Source organism: Drosophila hydei, unplaced genomic scaffold (genome assembly GCF_003285905.1).
Source record: "Drosophila hydei strain 15085-1641.00,03,60 unplaced genomic scaffold, DhydRS2 tig00000237-arrow-arrow-pilon, whole genome shotgun sequence".
Taxonomy (NCBI): Eukaryota; Metazoa; Arthropoda; class Insecta; order Diptera; family Drosophilidae; genus Drosophila; species Drosophila hydei.
In genome coordinates, this window is record NW_022045691.1 from 984,794 (window position 1) to 998,701 (window position 13,908).

At 42.8% G+C, this 13,908-nt stretch overlaps 6 protein-coding genes across 7 annotated transcripts; 3 read left to right on the forward strand and 3 right to left on the reverse strand.

Moving 5' to 3' along the window:
* Nucleotides 1-312: 312 nt before the first annotated feature.
* LOC111593658 (60S ribosomal protein L35) lies at nt 313-1,175 on the reverse strand. The gene is made up of 3 exons (XM_023306543.2): nt 1,090-1,175; nt 757-893; nt 313-665 (listed from the first exon to the last, which is right to left on the reverse strand). The coding sequence occupies exons 1-3, from the start codon at nt 1,090-1,092 to the stop codon at nt 434-436; spliced, it is 372 nt and encodes a 123-aa protein (XP_023162311.1). The 5' UTR covers nt 1,093-1,175; the 3' UTR covers nt 313-433.
* A 73-nt stretch (nt 1,176-1,248) lies between these two features.
* On the forward strand, nt 1,249-2,515 carry LOC111593657 (ras-related protein Rab-18). Its single transcript, XM_023306542.2, has 3 exons — nt 1,249-1,455; nt 1,645-2,077; nt 2,141-2,515. Exons 1-3 carry the CDS (start codon nt 1,397-1,399, stop codon nt 2,240-2,242), a joined length of 594 nt encoding a protein of 197 aa, XP_023162310.2. The 5' UTR covers nt 1,249-1,396; the 3' UTR covers nt 2,243-2,515.
* A 535-nt stretch (nt 2,516-3,050) lies between these two features.
* On the reverse strand, nt 3,051-7,612 carry LOC111593653 (RNA-binding protein 25). The gene is made up of 7 exons (XM_023306538.2): nt 7,495-7,612; nt 7,114-7,203; nt 6,801-7,039; nt 5,511-6,708; nt 4,224-5,130; nt 3,316-3,953; nt 3,051-3,231 (listed from the first exon to the last, which is right to left on the reverse strand). Exons 2-7 carry the CDS (start codon nt 7,174-7,176, stop codon nt 3,136-3,138), a joined length of 3,141 nt encoding a protein of 1,046 aa, XP_023162306.2. The 5' UTR covers nt 7,177-7,203; nt 7,495-7,612; the 3' UTR covers nt 3,051-3,135.
* Nucleotides 7,613-7,748: 136 nt separating this feature from the next.
* On the forward strand, nt 7,749-9,072 carry LOC111593644 (NAD-dependent protein deacylase Sirt4). The gene is made up of 2 exons (XM_023306524.2): nt 7,749-8,100; nt 8,255-9,072. Exons 1-2 carry the CDS (start codon nt 7,938-7,940, stop codon nt 9,001-9,003), a joined length of 912 nt encoding a protein of 303 aa, XP_023162292.2. The 5' UTR covers nt 7,749-7,937; the 3' UTR covers nt 9,004-9,072.
* On the reverse strand, nt 9,027-10,719 carry LOC111593643 (PHD finger protein 7). Of its 2 annotated transcripts, none has more exons than XM_023306522.2 (2): nt 10,540-10,719; nt 9,027-10,446 (listed from the first exon to the last, which is right to left on the reverse strand). In XM_023306522.2, exons 1-2 carry the CDS (start codon nt 10,693-10,695, stop codon nt 9,079-9,081), a joined length of 1,524 nt encoding a protein of 507 aa, XP_023162290.2. In that variant the 5' UTR covers nt 10,696-10,719; the 3' UTR covers nt 9,027-9,078. The 2 variants fall into 2 exon arrangements, with proteins under 2 accessions (XP_023162290.2, XP_023162289.2); XM_023306521.2 differs by having other exon boundaries at nt 10,516-10,719.
* Nucleotides 10,720-10,801: 82 nt separating this feature from the next.
* On the forward strand, nt 10,802-11,970 carry LOC111593645 (cytochrome c oxidase assembly factor 7 homolog). Its single transcript, XM_023306525.1, has 3 exons — nt 10,802-11,013; nt 11,229-11,518; nt 11,578-11,970. Exons 1-3 carry the CDS (start codon nt 10,914-10,916, stop codon nt 11,953-11,955), a joined length of 768 nt encoding a protein of 255 aa, XP_023162293.1. The 5' UTR covers nt 10,802-10,913; the 3' UTR covers nt 11,956-11,970.
* The last annotated feature ends 1,938 nt before the right edge of the window (nt 11,971-13,908 follow it).

Below are 13,908 nucleotides of genomic sequence, written 5' to 3' on the forward strand. Positions count from 1 at the left end.
AATTTAGTGGTCGCGTTTACCTATAATTAAATTCCACCCCGACTTAGTCATTGCTCTCTGTAGCTCCAATTGGAATTTAGTGAGATAAGCACAGTAATCTCACCGACTCTATATATGTATTTCCAAATCGACGCCATAACTCATGAGTGTTTTCGAAAAACAAACTCACACTATTATAAATCTTGTGACTCGAGCTTTGTCAGTGTTGGTGAAGTACACCAGTAAAGCCCTTGCGGCATCTTAGAAAACAAATATCTCACACATATACACGCGGATTTTCGTTGTTTAACACAATATATACACATAAGGATATTCACATTTAAAAAAAATGGTTTTATTCTTATTCCTTTTGCTTTTGTTTTCAGGAGAATTCTTAGCGCACACTAGTTATTAACAACAAATTGTTGCTGCCTGTTGGGGTATATAATTTTTTCTATGCTTTCAGGGCATATTTGCGTTGTGGGAAAATGGAGCGCTTGCGGATTTCCTTGAGGGTCTTGCGGTTAGCATCGCGCGACGAAAGGGCCTTACGCATGGAGCGTGTCTTCTTTTTGCGCAGATCCAAAGGCTTGTACTTCTTGTTCTTGAAGACCTTGCGCAGATTCTCCTTCTGCTTCTGGTGCATCACAATGTAGACGCGTGCGATTGCCTTGCGGACAACGCGGCTGCAAGCAGAAAGGAAAAGAGAAAAAAAAACAAATAAGTCAAACATCGATGAGTGACGGAAGAGGGGGTGTGGGTGGATGAATGACTTACATCTTGGACAGCTTGGAGGGTGCTCCACCGGTGACCTTAGCCACACGCAGATTGAGCAGCTCATTCTTGAGCTCATCCAATTGCTTGGTGAGCTCCTTCTTGTCCTTCGTTCTCAATTCTGAGCACTTGATCTTCACCTATGTGAGGGGAATAAACACAATACAATAAAATACTGTAGTTAATAATTTGTTTTTTAACGCGCACACACAAAAAATAATAAGCCACACAATAAGTTAGCACAGTTCGTTTCGTGTTTCATACATTTCTTTGTTATTTTATGCACGGATGTTATATATTTTTAAGAATTATTATTCACAGAAACTCGGTACCAACCATTTTTCTCGCTGGTCACGTCAAAAAAGAAAGAACTAGGGCCGTGCAATCGAACGAGGGCTGTCACATGAAAACAAACGACGATTTTGACATATGACAGTAGTGCCATTTTACAGCACTAGCATGTTGCTCAACACTGTTGAGTGTGGAGCAATGCTGTTAAGCGACAATGTGGCAACGCCAATTAATCCAGCCCACGGCCCCCGCACAGCACAAGCAAATCAACTAATTGTTTAAGTTTAATCGTTAATGAATTAATTGTAAAGTAGAAAACAAAACAGAGCATATAACTAAACAAATCGCAGACATGGCTGACAGAGCAATAAAGCTGCTTATCATAGGAGAGAGCGGCGTTGGAAAATCCAGGCAAGTAATTTAAAACAATTCCAATTAACATTTGCAATTGCGTATTTCATCTGCGCACACAAACACACACGTAAACAATACGTCAATTGAGATTAGCTTAGTAAGCCTTAGTCATAAATGCGTGTTGTTTATTTTGCATTCATGATGCAAAATGTGTTTCTATTGTTTTTTTTTTCTTTCATATTCCAGTCTAATACGTCGTTTCGTTGAGAACAAGTTTAACGACAATCATGACGTCACAATTGGCATGGATTTTAAGAGTGCCATCATGAATGTGGATGGCATTGACTACAAGGTTGCACTGTGGGACACAGCGGGCGCCGAAAGATTTCGCAGTCTGACACCCAGTTTCTATCGCAAGGCGCTGGGCGCCATACTCGTCTATGACATCACAAATCGCGAATCACTGGTCAAACTGGATGCTTGGATGGCAGAGCTGGACAGCTACAGTGATAATCCAAATATAGCAATTATTGTAGCCGGTAACAAAATTGATCAGGAACGTGTCGTTGACCGGGAGGATGGACGCAAATTTGCGCGCAAACATCGTGCGCTCTTTATCGAAACATCGGCCAAATGTGATCAGTACGTTAGTGATGTGTTCAGGGATATTGTGGAAAAGGTGGGTTTTTTATTGTGACTATATTCTTATATTAATTTTTTGATCAATATTAAATTATTCCAGATTGTTTCGTCAGAATATTTCGTTAACGGGAGTGCCTCGAACGGCTTGACCATCGATAATACCCAGGATGTGGATTCAAGCGCATCGACGTGTTATTGTTGACGGGCGCGCCGTGCTTATCCTTGGTTCTTTATGCTTTTCGATAGTAATTTTCTTAAATTTTTAGCGTATATTTATTTTAAACGTATCAATTTCATTAGTATAAATGCTTTATTACATATCCCAAAAAAAAAAAAAACAAAATGCTTCGAGATGTGTAACGGGATTTTGTAATGCCCGCTGCTGTTTGGTAAGCAATACGACGAACTGTTTATATGTACCCTAACTGTAAATATAATTATCCCACAAATCAACGCTACGATTGGCTAACAAAAATTTGTTCATCTGACTTTTTTTTATATATGTACATGTACCTATAGAATGGCTTCGTTATTTTTAGCCCAGCTGCGCAAGCGCTCTCTTTTGCTCCCTTGCGTAGTATAATTGTTCGCTCCTTTTTTTTGTTTTCTGTCTCTTTATTATTAAATTTTATGTGAAGACATTTCTTCAAGTCAAAAGCTCTGCGCTAAATTTAATTTACTTTAATTAAAAGAAAATAAAAATTAAAAGAAAGAATGGAAAATAGAAAAGCAAAAACGATTTTGAGATAGAAATGTACATGGAGCACGATTGTTATTCAATTTCTTTTCATTCATTTTGATTGGTGTTTGCGTGTATGTGTGTGTGTGTTTCGGTGTGTCTGTGAGTGTATTTACATATCAATGAATTTAATTTTATTTTCTTGTGTTGTAATTACCGCTAAAAACACGAGGTGACAAAATTGTTGACGCTAAAGCAAGCCATACGCCCTATGTATGTACACTTTCTATAATCATAGTGTTTGGTTTTTTTTTCGTATTTTTCATTTTTGTTTTTTTTTTATATAGTATCTAGGCATTACAAATGTAACTTAAAGTTATAGCAACGTCTCCGTTATAGGCGCTGCCATCTCTCATCTACTTGCCAGCGATGCCACTCTTTTTGGCATCCAGTTCGTAGATGAGCAAGCGCCACATTTTCACCACAAACACTTCAGCCTCCTCGTCCAGCACCTGTCGCATGCGTGAGCGAAAGAGAAAGAGTGTGTTGTTTATAAAAGTTGGCAGCGTGGTGAACTTGATGTGTTGTATACTCACCATTTGGACATCGTCCAATATGCTTTGGGGCGGACTACCGGCCAATACTTTGGAACATATAAAGTCCACTAACGTTGGCTCCGGCTCACCGATGTATTCGATGATTTTCTTATTGATCCATGGACGTATTTTGCGTTCCATTAGACCACTATCAATCTCGTTGCGGTCAAGCTTATAATTAAATAGCTCCTCCTTTTGTGTGGGTATCCTGTCAATAATGCTTTTTATATGCCGCCGTTTTTCATCATGCACCTTTGCACCATTCTCATCCTTTTTGGTGTTTGTCGCGGCAGCATCTGCGCTCCCCGCAGATGCAGCTGCATCATTCTTACCATGGTGTTTGCTGCCAGCATTGTTGCCACTGCCACTGCCACTGCCGCTGCCACTACCGCTGCTGCTGCCACCGCCATGCTTTCCATGCTGGCTGCTGCTATTCTTGCCACTTGAACCGGAGGATGCAGAGCCAGATCCATTGCCAGCGACACCGCCGCCGCCGCCGCCTCCGCTCGCATTTGCTATCTTTTGGCTAACGGCAGCGGCAGCCGCTGTTGCCGCTGATACAGCAGAACTCTGACGCTCCGCAGCCGTCTGTGATGCGCTTATCGATGATGTGCTATTGCTTATATTGTCATCATAATCTGCAATGGATAAACATAAATGTATATATTTTACAAGTGGCTGTTGTAGCTAGTTTATATCATCTATAGTGATACTGCTCCTGCTGGAATCTACCGAAAGGATAAATTCTATGGCAAAAAATAGGCCAAAATTGTGTGTCACTCGAGCTTGGCTAACCTAGCTCACATACACAGTTACAGTCAGTCTTAGTTTTCCTGTTGTTTACAGGGTATCTTACAGTCTATATTCCGGATGATATTTTAATATTTTCTATTATATCTCTCACTCACCTAAAGGCACCAGCTTGCGCTTCTTGGGATTGATGTTCTCGTCGTTATCGTCATCGTTGATAAAGACGCCCGTTGTCTCGATCACCTTCTTCTTGAGACTGTTGCCGAGGGTGAGAGAGATGAGCGGCATGCTCATAGCTGAGGCAGCCGCAGCGGCTGCTGCCACCGTCTGATGATCATTCTCAATGGCATTCATTGTGGGTGTATGGATGTTGGCTAAAGAATCTCTTGATTCGCTGTTCTGTCGACTAACGCTATCATCGCCTCCACCTCCTCCTCCGCCACCGCCGCCACCAGCCTGGTTGCTGTTGTTGCTAATATTGTTGTTGTTGCTGTTCTTAAGATGTGAATAGCCGCTGGCATTGGAGGCGGTGTCCGCCATGGAGGCGCGATCATCATTGGTCGATAAGGAATCCTCCGATGGTGGCGCCTTATGCACCACTGCACCAACTCCAACTCCAATCACACTATCCCTGCTATCATAATCTTCATTCAGCTGTTGCTTGCGTCGCTCTGACTGCAGCTGCAACAGTTGTTGCTGTTGCTGCTGCTGTTGTTGCTGCGGCTCTGCATCGCGTCGCTGCGCCTCCAAATTCACATTGATCAGAATACGCGGCTCGTAGAGCTTTTCGATTTCACGTCGTGCCTTTTCGAACTCCTGCGACGGATTCTCATATTCTCCGCTAAAGATTTTGTTCTTTAGTTCGGTTAGTTCGTCGGCCTCCTTTTCACGATCCTTCGAATCGGCATCAGCTTCCCGCACTCGTTCCGCCAGACGCTGCTGCAGCTCACGGCCTCGATAATAGAGCGCATCATCTCGTTCATCGTCGTAGTCCTCAACGAATTCCTTCAAACGTTTGGCGTCCTTTTCGCGCTCCTCCTGGCGCAGCAGCTCCTTGAGACGATACTGCAATGATTAAAATAGTTAGTTTAATGCTCCAATGAGATTGCGCCACAATTGTGTTATGCTTTAGCCGCCTGCTTATACTATAATGACAGTTACTTAAAGCTATACAATATGTTTAATTGTTGTCAGGCTCATAGAATTTTAGACTCTATGAATTATTTGTCTTGTCCATCAAATAACTTGACTAAGCTAAAAGCCCCTTGCTTAAGCCAATGTCATCTATAGCATATTTGATTTTTCATTCGATTTGTGCTAAGATGACATCTGCTTAAACGTATGGTTAGTCTTTAGCTTAACCAGTAGTTGAGCTACTTCTATGTAAAACAATAATCGAGATTGATCTTAGTTAAAGCCCAGTGTATGGCTCTTCAGCTCTTCACCTTCTCGTTCTCCTTGGCCTTGCGCTTTTCGCGTATCTCCCAGTTGGTAAGACGCTCCTGGTAGGCGGCCTCCTTTTCGCGTGCCTTCTTATCGGCCTTTTTGCGCTCGCGTATCTCTTCCTCCATTTCCTTTTCGCGACGTGCATCGCGCACAGGCTTGATGATCTTCTCTTCGCGCTCGCGTTCCCGCTCACGCTCTCTGTCCCGCTCACGCATCTCGATGCGCTCTCGCTCACGCTCCCGTTCACGCTCACGTTCTCGCTCACGATCGCGCTCCCGCTCACGTTCACGCTCTCGTTCACGCTCCTTGTCGCGCAGCTCACGCATCTCACGTTCGCGCATCAGTTCACGTTCACGCTCGCGCTCGCGATCACGCTCACGCTCACGTTCACGATCGCGTTCCTTGGTGCGGGACTTGGAGCGGCGATCGCGACGTCGGCCATCCTTATGGGCGTCACTGGCGCTGGTGGTTAGGCGCTCCTTGTGCTCCTTGCTCAAGCGCACAGGCGACTCATCGATGGTGACAATCGACTCTTTGCGACTGCGTTGATTGGCTGGCTCCTTGCTGGACTGCTCCTTATCGTTGATCTCTACAACCTCCTCCACTTCGCTGCCCGCTGTAGGGGGTTTGCTGGCGCTGGCACTGCCGCTAGCGCTGCTGCCGCTGATTTTGCGCTCCGACTCGCGTTGTTGCTTTTTACGTTCGCGTTCCTTTTCCTTCTCTTTGCTAGCCAATTGCTTCTCCTTTTCCTTCTCCTTTTCGAGCTCCTTGCGATGCTCGTCGGCTTCGGCACGTTTACGGAATTTGCCAATCTCGCTGCTGATCAAATTACGTTTCTCCTCTTCGAGTGCATTGTCGTTTAAGGATTTGATCTTGATGTCATCTTCGCCGCGTCGCGTCTTCTTGTTACGATTGCTACTGCTGCTGCTGCCATAGAGATCGCCGCGATTGGTGCCATCAAAACCCTCGAATTCGTGTTTATGCTCCTCGAGCAGATCGTGCATCTGGCTGGTGGCAAACTCGTCCTCAGTCTTTTCATCCATGGCATTGGGACCGCCCTCGCCATTTTTGCACTCCTTCTCCTTGTAATCCTCGATTAGCACTTTGTTCTTAGCATCCACCTTAGCCACCAGCTTCTTACCATCAATCTCCAGTTCACTGAGCAGCCTTACAGATCTCATCGCCGCAATGGGACCACTGTAGACAGATAGACAGGCAAAAAGAGAGGAAGATATTGAAGACAAATTAGGTATCGTTAAGATATAGTACTCGAATATGGCTTAGCTTACTCGAATTCACAGAATCCGAATGTGGAGACACGCTTCCAATTGATAACAACACCACAGGCGGCCAATATGCGCTTCAGCAACGATTCCGGGACGCGTTCACTGATATTGCCCACAAAGACGGTAATGACGGGTCCTCGGAATTGGGGCTGTGGCTCTGGTGGGCGATGATACACTGTTGGCTGTGAGCTGATCGTCGCCGAGTTGCGGTAACTGCGTGGCGGGGGTATCGGAGGCATCAGCTAACATGCGAAGCAATGAGAAATTCAATTTTCACTTTTAGCCAAATTTAGGAATATTTAATAAGTCGACTTACATGCGGCGGTGGAATCGATGCATTCATATATGGCGGCATCGGCGCACGCGGTGGATATGACATTTTAGTTGTTCCTTGTGTCGTGCCTTCCTGTTTTAAATACTATTATTTTGTATATTGTTGTTGGCGTGCGTGCAAATTAAAGCCGACACATTCATACAAACCACACTCACTCACACACACACATGCACGCGCGCACACGAAACAGGCACACGGGTGTGTTGGAGTGAACGTGAATCGTGTACGATATATTTGTAGATCAAATGCAAATATGTGTACACAGCGCTAACGACAAGAGCGTACGCGTTCAAGCCCACCACACGCGTATATTAGTCTCGTATCGAAGTTTTTGTGTTTCAATTTTATAATTTTTGTACATACATATGCAATTAAAAAAACTACACGTAAAAAAGGCTGCTCTCAAATTTTCACCACTGCAGCCGCTGCCACATAGAGATGAGCAAGCGTGTAAGCGCTCCTGTTATCGCTTGCGCGTGCGATACATTTACAAATGCAGTCCGTTGTGCGTTGACACTTAAACGACAATATTTAGTGCTGTACAATTTGCAAAAATTTACGATCAGCTGTTTCATACAACAAAAAAAAAAAAAAAAAAAAAAACAAACGCACAAATACATTAAAAACAATCGAGATTTTATAACATAAAAAAACGAGAGAATATATTAAATAAATCGACATTCACACTTCGAGTTAGTTGGTGTTGGCATTTAACAGCTGCTGGGCATATATTTCTAACTGTGTTGCAGTTTATAAAGCTAAGTTAAAATTGTATTATTTTAATAACTTGTTTTCATTATTATACAATGCGCCTGGGTGGCGTGCTACGATGCCGCAGCGTTATTAAACAACAATATGTGCCGCAGCACAAGCCCGCGTTGGATGATGATATAAAACGCCTGGAGGATTTCCTGCTATCCAGACCAAATATTTTGGTACTTACTGGCGCGGGCATATCAACAGAATCAGGTAAATTTAAAGCATTAAACCAGAGCTTAGGCTAATGGTATACAAGTTTAACGCAAACTTTAAAGGATGCATAAGAATCAGTCTATGTTATCTTAGTCGAAATCAATGAATGACACTGTCCATGCATATTAATAAAGCCTTTTCTTGTTGGCAGGCATACCCGACTATCGTTCTGCCGGCGTTGGCTTGTACGCGCGCACCAATCACAAACCCATCCAGCATAGCGAATTCTTGAAATCCGCCGGAGTACGAAAACGTTATTGGGCACGGAATTTTGTGGGTTGGCCAAATTTCTCAGCTACCCAGCCAAATGCTACACATCATGCTTTAGCGCGATTCGAGCGTGAGTTACGCATCCAAGCGGTGGTCACTCAGAATGTGGATCGTTTGCACAGCAAGGCGGGCACCAAGAACATTGTGGAGCTGCATGGCAGCGGCTATGTGGTCAAGTGTTTGGACTGTGATTATCGTATCGAAAGGCACGAATTCCAAAACATACTCACCTCCATGAACCCGGCATTCAAGGATGCACCGGATATGATACGACCCGATGGCGATGTCGAAATCCCAGCTGAATATATTGAAAACTTTCAAATACCCGCATGTCCGCACTGCGATGGCAATTTGAAGCCAGAGATTGTATTCTTCGGCGATTGTGTGCCAAGGGATCGACTCGAAGCGATTGCCAAGATGGTCTACACCAGCGATGGACTATTAGTGCTGGGATCCAGTCTGCTCGTCTTCTCCGGCTATCGCATAGTGCTACAGACGAAGGATTTGAAGTTGCCAGTGGCAATAGTCAATATCGGAGAGACGCGTGCAGATCATTTGGCTGATATCAAGATCTCCGCCAAATGCGGTGATGTCTTGCCCAAACTCTTCGATTATCGTGCCACAACTTAGAAATCGAAACAAAACTTTTATTTGTTGCTATTAATTGTAATATATATAATTTGTTAAACATTGTCGAAGCCGAAGCTATTTGTTGGTATATTGATCGATTTTGTCGTAGATGCCACGATCGCTATCTCGATACCAAATGTCTGTTTCCAGCAGCTGCAGTTGCTCCAGTGTCTGCGTTGACCGATCGCCCAGGCGTTTATCATCTAAAGCAAAGCGCAAGGTGCAACTGCCCCTGCAGGGATTTGCCAACTGCTCGTTGTATTCGTAGACAATGAGATAAAAATATGAGCCGTTTGTGAAGGATTCGCGCAGTAACAAAGGTGGCTTCAAGCAGCTGATCAGTAGCTGTTGCGTAGCTATGGGCTGTGTGTCCGGCAGCTCAATGACGGTTTGTTCCACAGATGTTGGAGTTGAAGTCGGCATCTGCGACTGCGACTGCGCCTGCCCCATTGCTATATCGTTTAATTTATCACAGCTAAGCACTGTCATACGCTGCGAGCCCAAAACGGTCACGACGCTGGCTTCAGTTGACGACGAATCCTCTCCGGAGTGCACCAGCGAATCATCATCAGCTGCGACGGTCAGTTCGTAACAATTCTTAGGCATATAATAAGATGAATCAATGTTTTTGTCTGCTGTTTCCCAGTTGCTATTTGGCGAGGGCACTTGTTTTTGCTTGGACTGTTGGAGCTTTGCCTCCACCTCAGTGCACGTGTTGCATTTGAAATTGTTCGGTTCTTTGGCAGTGGTGCGCGACAAACGCGCTGTGCCCACATAACATTTGTAATGAGTGCCCGTGGCAGCGCACAATATGCACGGCTGAATGGTCCAGGTATTACGATTGAAATCCCGTCCCTTTGGACACAGGCACTCAGTTTGCTCACAGCGCATTCGCCTGTTGTGCAGCTCACTATAGGCATTCGGTTGTCGCTCCCACGTCGCATCGCGATCGGGCACGAAGACCGACTGCAGTCGTATGTTATCATGAAAGCTCTTTGACCGACACCAGAGACAGCGCAAATAATAGCCAGACGCCAAAGCATAGCGTCGCATGCACGTCCGATGAGCAAAGCCTTTGCGGCAACAATCGCCGTAGGTGACAGTGTGCAGTAGAAAGGGCGAGATGGGGTTGAAGCAGATGTCACAGATGGCCGTCTTTGGCGGGTTGGCCAGCAACTGTTTTTTGTATTCGTCCAGCGGGGCACAGCTCTCACAGTAGCTGCGAAAATCATCACGAAAATGATAGATGCAACGATTTTCCAGGCCGCAGCTCATGTGGAAAACAATGCGACATTTGAAACAAATAACGCTGGCGCCTTGCTCGCGGCAGAAGGCACATTTACGCTTTTGTGCCGCGGCTGCCTCTTGGCGTATATCGCGCAACAAAAAGCCTAAAATTCCGCTCGAATCGCCGCCGCGTTGAGCTAAATTCGTCGACAGCAACTGTTGGCGGCAAAGATTTTATACATAAATATATATATATATATATATAGTTTACAAGGGTTTTCTCACCAGGCAATAGTAGTGCACCGTTACCTTCTGTTTGACCATCCATTCGCCATATAGCAGCGCATCATCTTCATCCTCATCCTCATTGCTTTTATTGCATATATCACATTTAAGCATTTTGTTCAAATATATTCCACTTTCATTCAAACAGTGCTGCAACAATGTGACCGTAGCGCGGTGCATTTATCGATAACTGATAAATTGGGGACCATATTAATCAACACTACTTGTCAGAATGGAATAAAAAAAATAGAGCACATAAAAAAAACACAGGCAGCAGAAACAACAACAACAAGACGGCGGCGGCGACGACGACGACGACGACACCAACATAACATCCAGAGAGGCATCGACAAAACTGGCTGTTATTTATATAAATATATATAGAAAACCATAACACAATGGCGTATGACTTAAAAAAGGAGTCCGACGTTAAGGAATATGTGGAAAAGCTGGGCGTTGAGTATCGCTTTGGCTGCTATTCCGAAAAGAAGCCGGAAGGTAAATACCAACAACAACAACAATAACAACAGCAGGCGGTCAACACAACAACAACAAAACATAACCTATGTTTTTTTGTATTCGTAATTGAATTACCAAACACAAGATGAACAAGTTTGTAAATGATACGCGAAAATCTATATATGTAACTCGAACTATAACCGATTGCACAATCAAAATATCTGAATTTGAATTTTGTAACGCTTTCATTGCAGTTTGCCATCTACTCGGCGACTATTTGGAGGGAATTAAGAAGGACTTCGAGAAGGCGTCCAAAGTATACAAATCGACATGTGACGATTATGGCTACGCCAAGTCTTGCTACAAATATGGTAACTATAGCTTCCTGGGCAAAGGTAAAAGCGGCAGCAAAGGTGAGCCACGCGTCGCCTATCAATATTATGAGAAGGGCTGCAACCTAAACGATTCGGATGCCTGTCTACACTCCGGCCTGCTGCTCGTCTCACGTTCCATGCCCAAAGAAATTGACCGCAATGTGCCTAAAGTGAGTGTGATCCAATCGCCAGCAGCTTTATCAACTCTAATCCACTTTGATGTTTGCAGGGTTTGCAGTTTCTTACAAAGAGCTGTGACATGAACAATGCCAACGCCTGCTTTTATTTATCCGGCATGCACATTTCGGGCGTGCAGAAGAAGCCGGAAGATGTGCCAGCCGCGGCACAGGCTAAAACGCTTAAGGACACCGACTACATTGTGCTCAAGGACATGAAGAAGGCATTTCAGTTCGCCTACAAGGCATGCGAATTGCGTAACATGTATGCATGCGCAAATCTTAGCCAGATGTATGCCCGCGGCGACGGCATCGACAAGAACGAGAAGGAGGCGGAGAAATACAAGAAGCTGGCGCTCGAGATGCAGGAGGAGGAGAAGAAGCAACAGGAGACGCTCAGCTTTCAGCAGGGCGTCGGCATGCCAAACTGATTTAGCCTATCTATGTACATATGCATGTATATATATATATCTATACTTGTATATATATATGTATATATATATATATGTGTGCAAATAGACTATTTTCTTATCTTTTTGTTTTTTCTCCTTCTTTTTGCGTATTTTGTTCCGTTGACAATTCTTAAACATTTGCTATAACTAATTTAAGTGGGTTATATATAGATATATATATATTTATATATATGTATGTATATATACAGCACATATATATATATATATATATATACCAATGCTTTTCTGTTTTTTTTTTCGTGTATATAGACAGCGGCATTTGCGTTTTCGGCATGTGTTTTGTAAAAGAGAAAAATTCCTAGTTTTAATTGTTAAAGTTTAAACGACAAACATGAGAAAACAAAATAATAATAACCTTACATATTCCCCGTTGATACCTTAAATTAAATACAAAGAAACAAACCAAAATCAAGCACAAACAAAAACGACTTTCATATATAATGCCAATAAGAGTTATGAACGTTAATCCAATTAGAAATTATTTTAAGTTGTGTAGTTGCAATATGAAGATAATGGGACTTATGATGCATTGTCAATAAGAAATGCCAAACAGATGATTCAAATCAGAAATGCAAAGGTCAAATAATGCTGAAACGAAAATGCTAATCAGAACGCGTGGATCGATGGCAATTAGAACTAAACCAATTCTAGTCGGTTATTGGAACTAAGCTCTTTTATATATTAACTTTTCTAATATGAAATTCGAATATATACTTAAAGCAACAGGCGAATTAAAACTGCAGAAAGATCTCTGATCAGAACGTATAAGAACAAGTAGCTTGTTGTATTGCAATTCAAATTGTGAGCTGCACAGAGAGTGCCAATCATAATTACAATATTTCGATTACTGTATATATATATATATATATATATATTCATTCAGGAACAACTTCAAATTAAAGCCAATTAGCGAAAAGCTTTCGTGCTAGCTGTGCGTGTTCCGTTTAATAACTATTTTGTTGCATATACATATATAAATATTTAAGGTAAAGGTTCAGTTCTCTATAGTTGGTTTTTAGAAGCTATTATTAAATAATTTGATCACGAGATATAAGTCGGAAACTATAGTAAAAGTCCAAATTGTCTTCATGCTGTAAGAGCTGAGCACTGAAACTAACTTGGAAAAAGAAGAGACTATTGCAATCAGTCAGTCAATCAATCAGTCAGTTAGTGAGTAAGCAAATCAGCGAGTTAATCAATCAATTCCTCAGCAAATCGGTCATTCTGTTGTTATATCATTCATCAATACATCAATTATTAATCACAACTATACGCTAACCAAACAAATGCTATTACTTTTCCAATCTATCAGTCGCTCAATCAAAATGTCACTCAATCGATCAAACAATTAGTCACTCAATCTATAAGCCAGTCAATCAATCAGTCAAGCAACCAGTAAAACAGGTAATCAATCGATCAATTAATCAATCAATCAATCAATCAATCCTTCCATCAGTCCATTAGCCATTCAATCCAATCAATCAACTCTTGCAGCCGATCAGTCAATCAATCAATTAGTTGATGGTTCAGTCAAACAATCATTTACTCAGAAGTTAGTCAGTCAATGTTTTATCAATCAATCAGGCACTTAATCAAATAGTTGATCAGGCCATTTAATCACTCACGCCACACATCAGTCAGTTAATTGGCTATGCAGCCAATGAGTTAATCACTCGGCCAGTCACTCAATCAGTCAGTCAGTTGGTCCCTCGTTGATCATTAAATTAATCAGTTAATCATTTAATCTTCAGGCATTTGTCATTCAGCTAATCAGTTCGCCAATCAATCAATCAATCAGAACAAACAGCAACATAAGCACACCAACTAGCGCACTCCCATTGCCACTGATTTCCCAGTTGGAATAGCAAACAAACATCCAATTGGTAAGCCAAACTATATGCTGCACGCCCG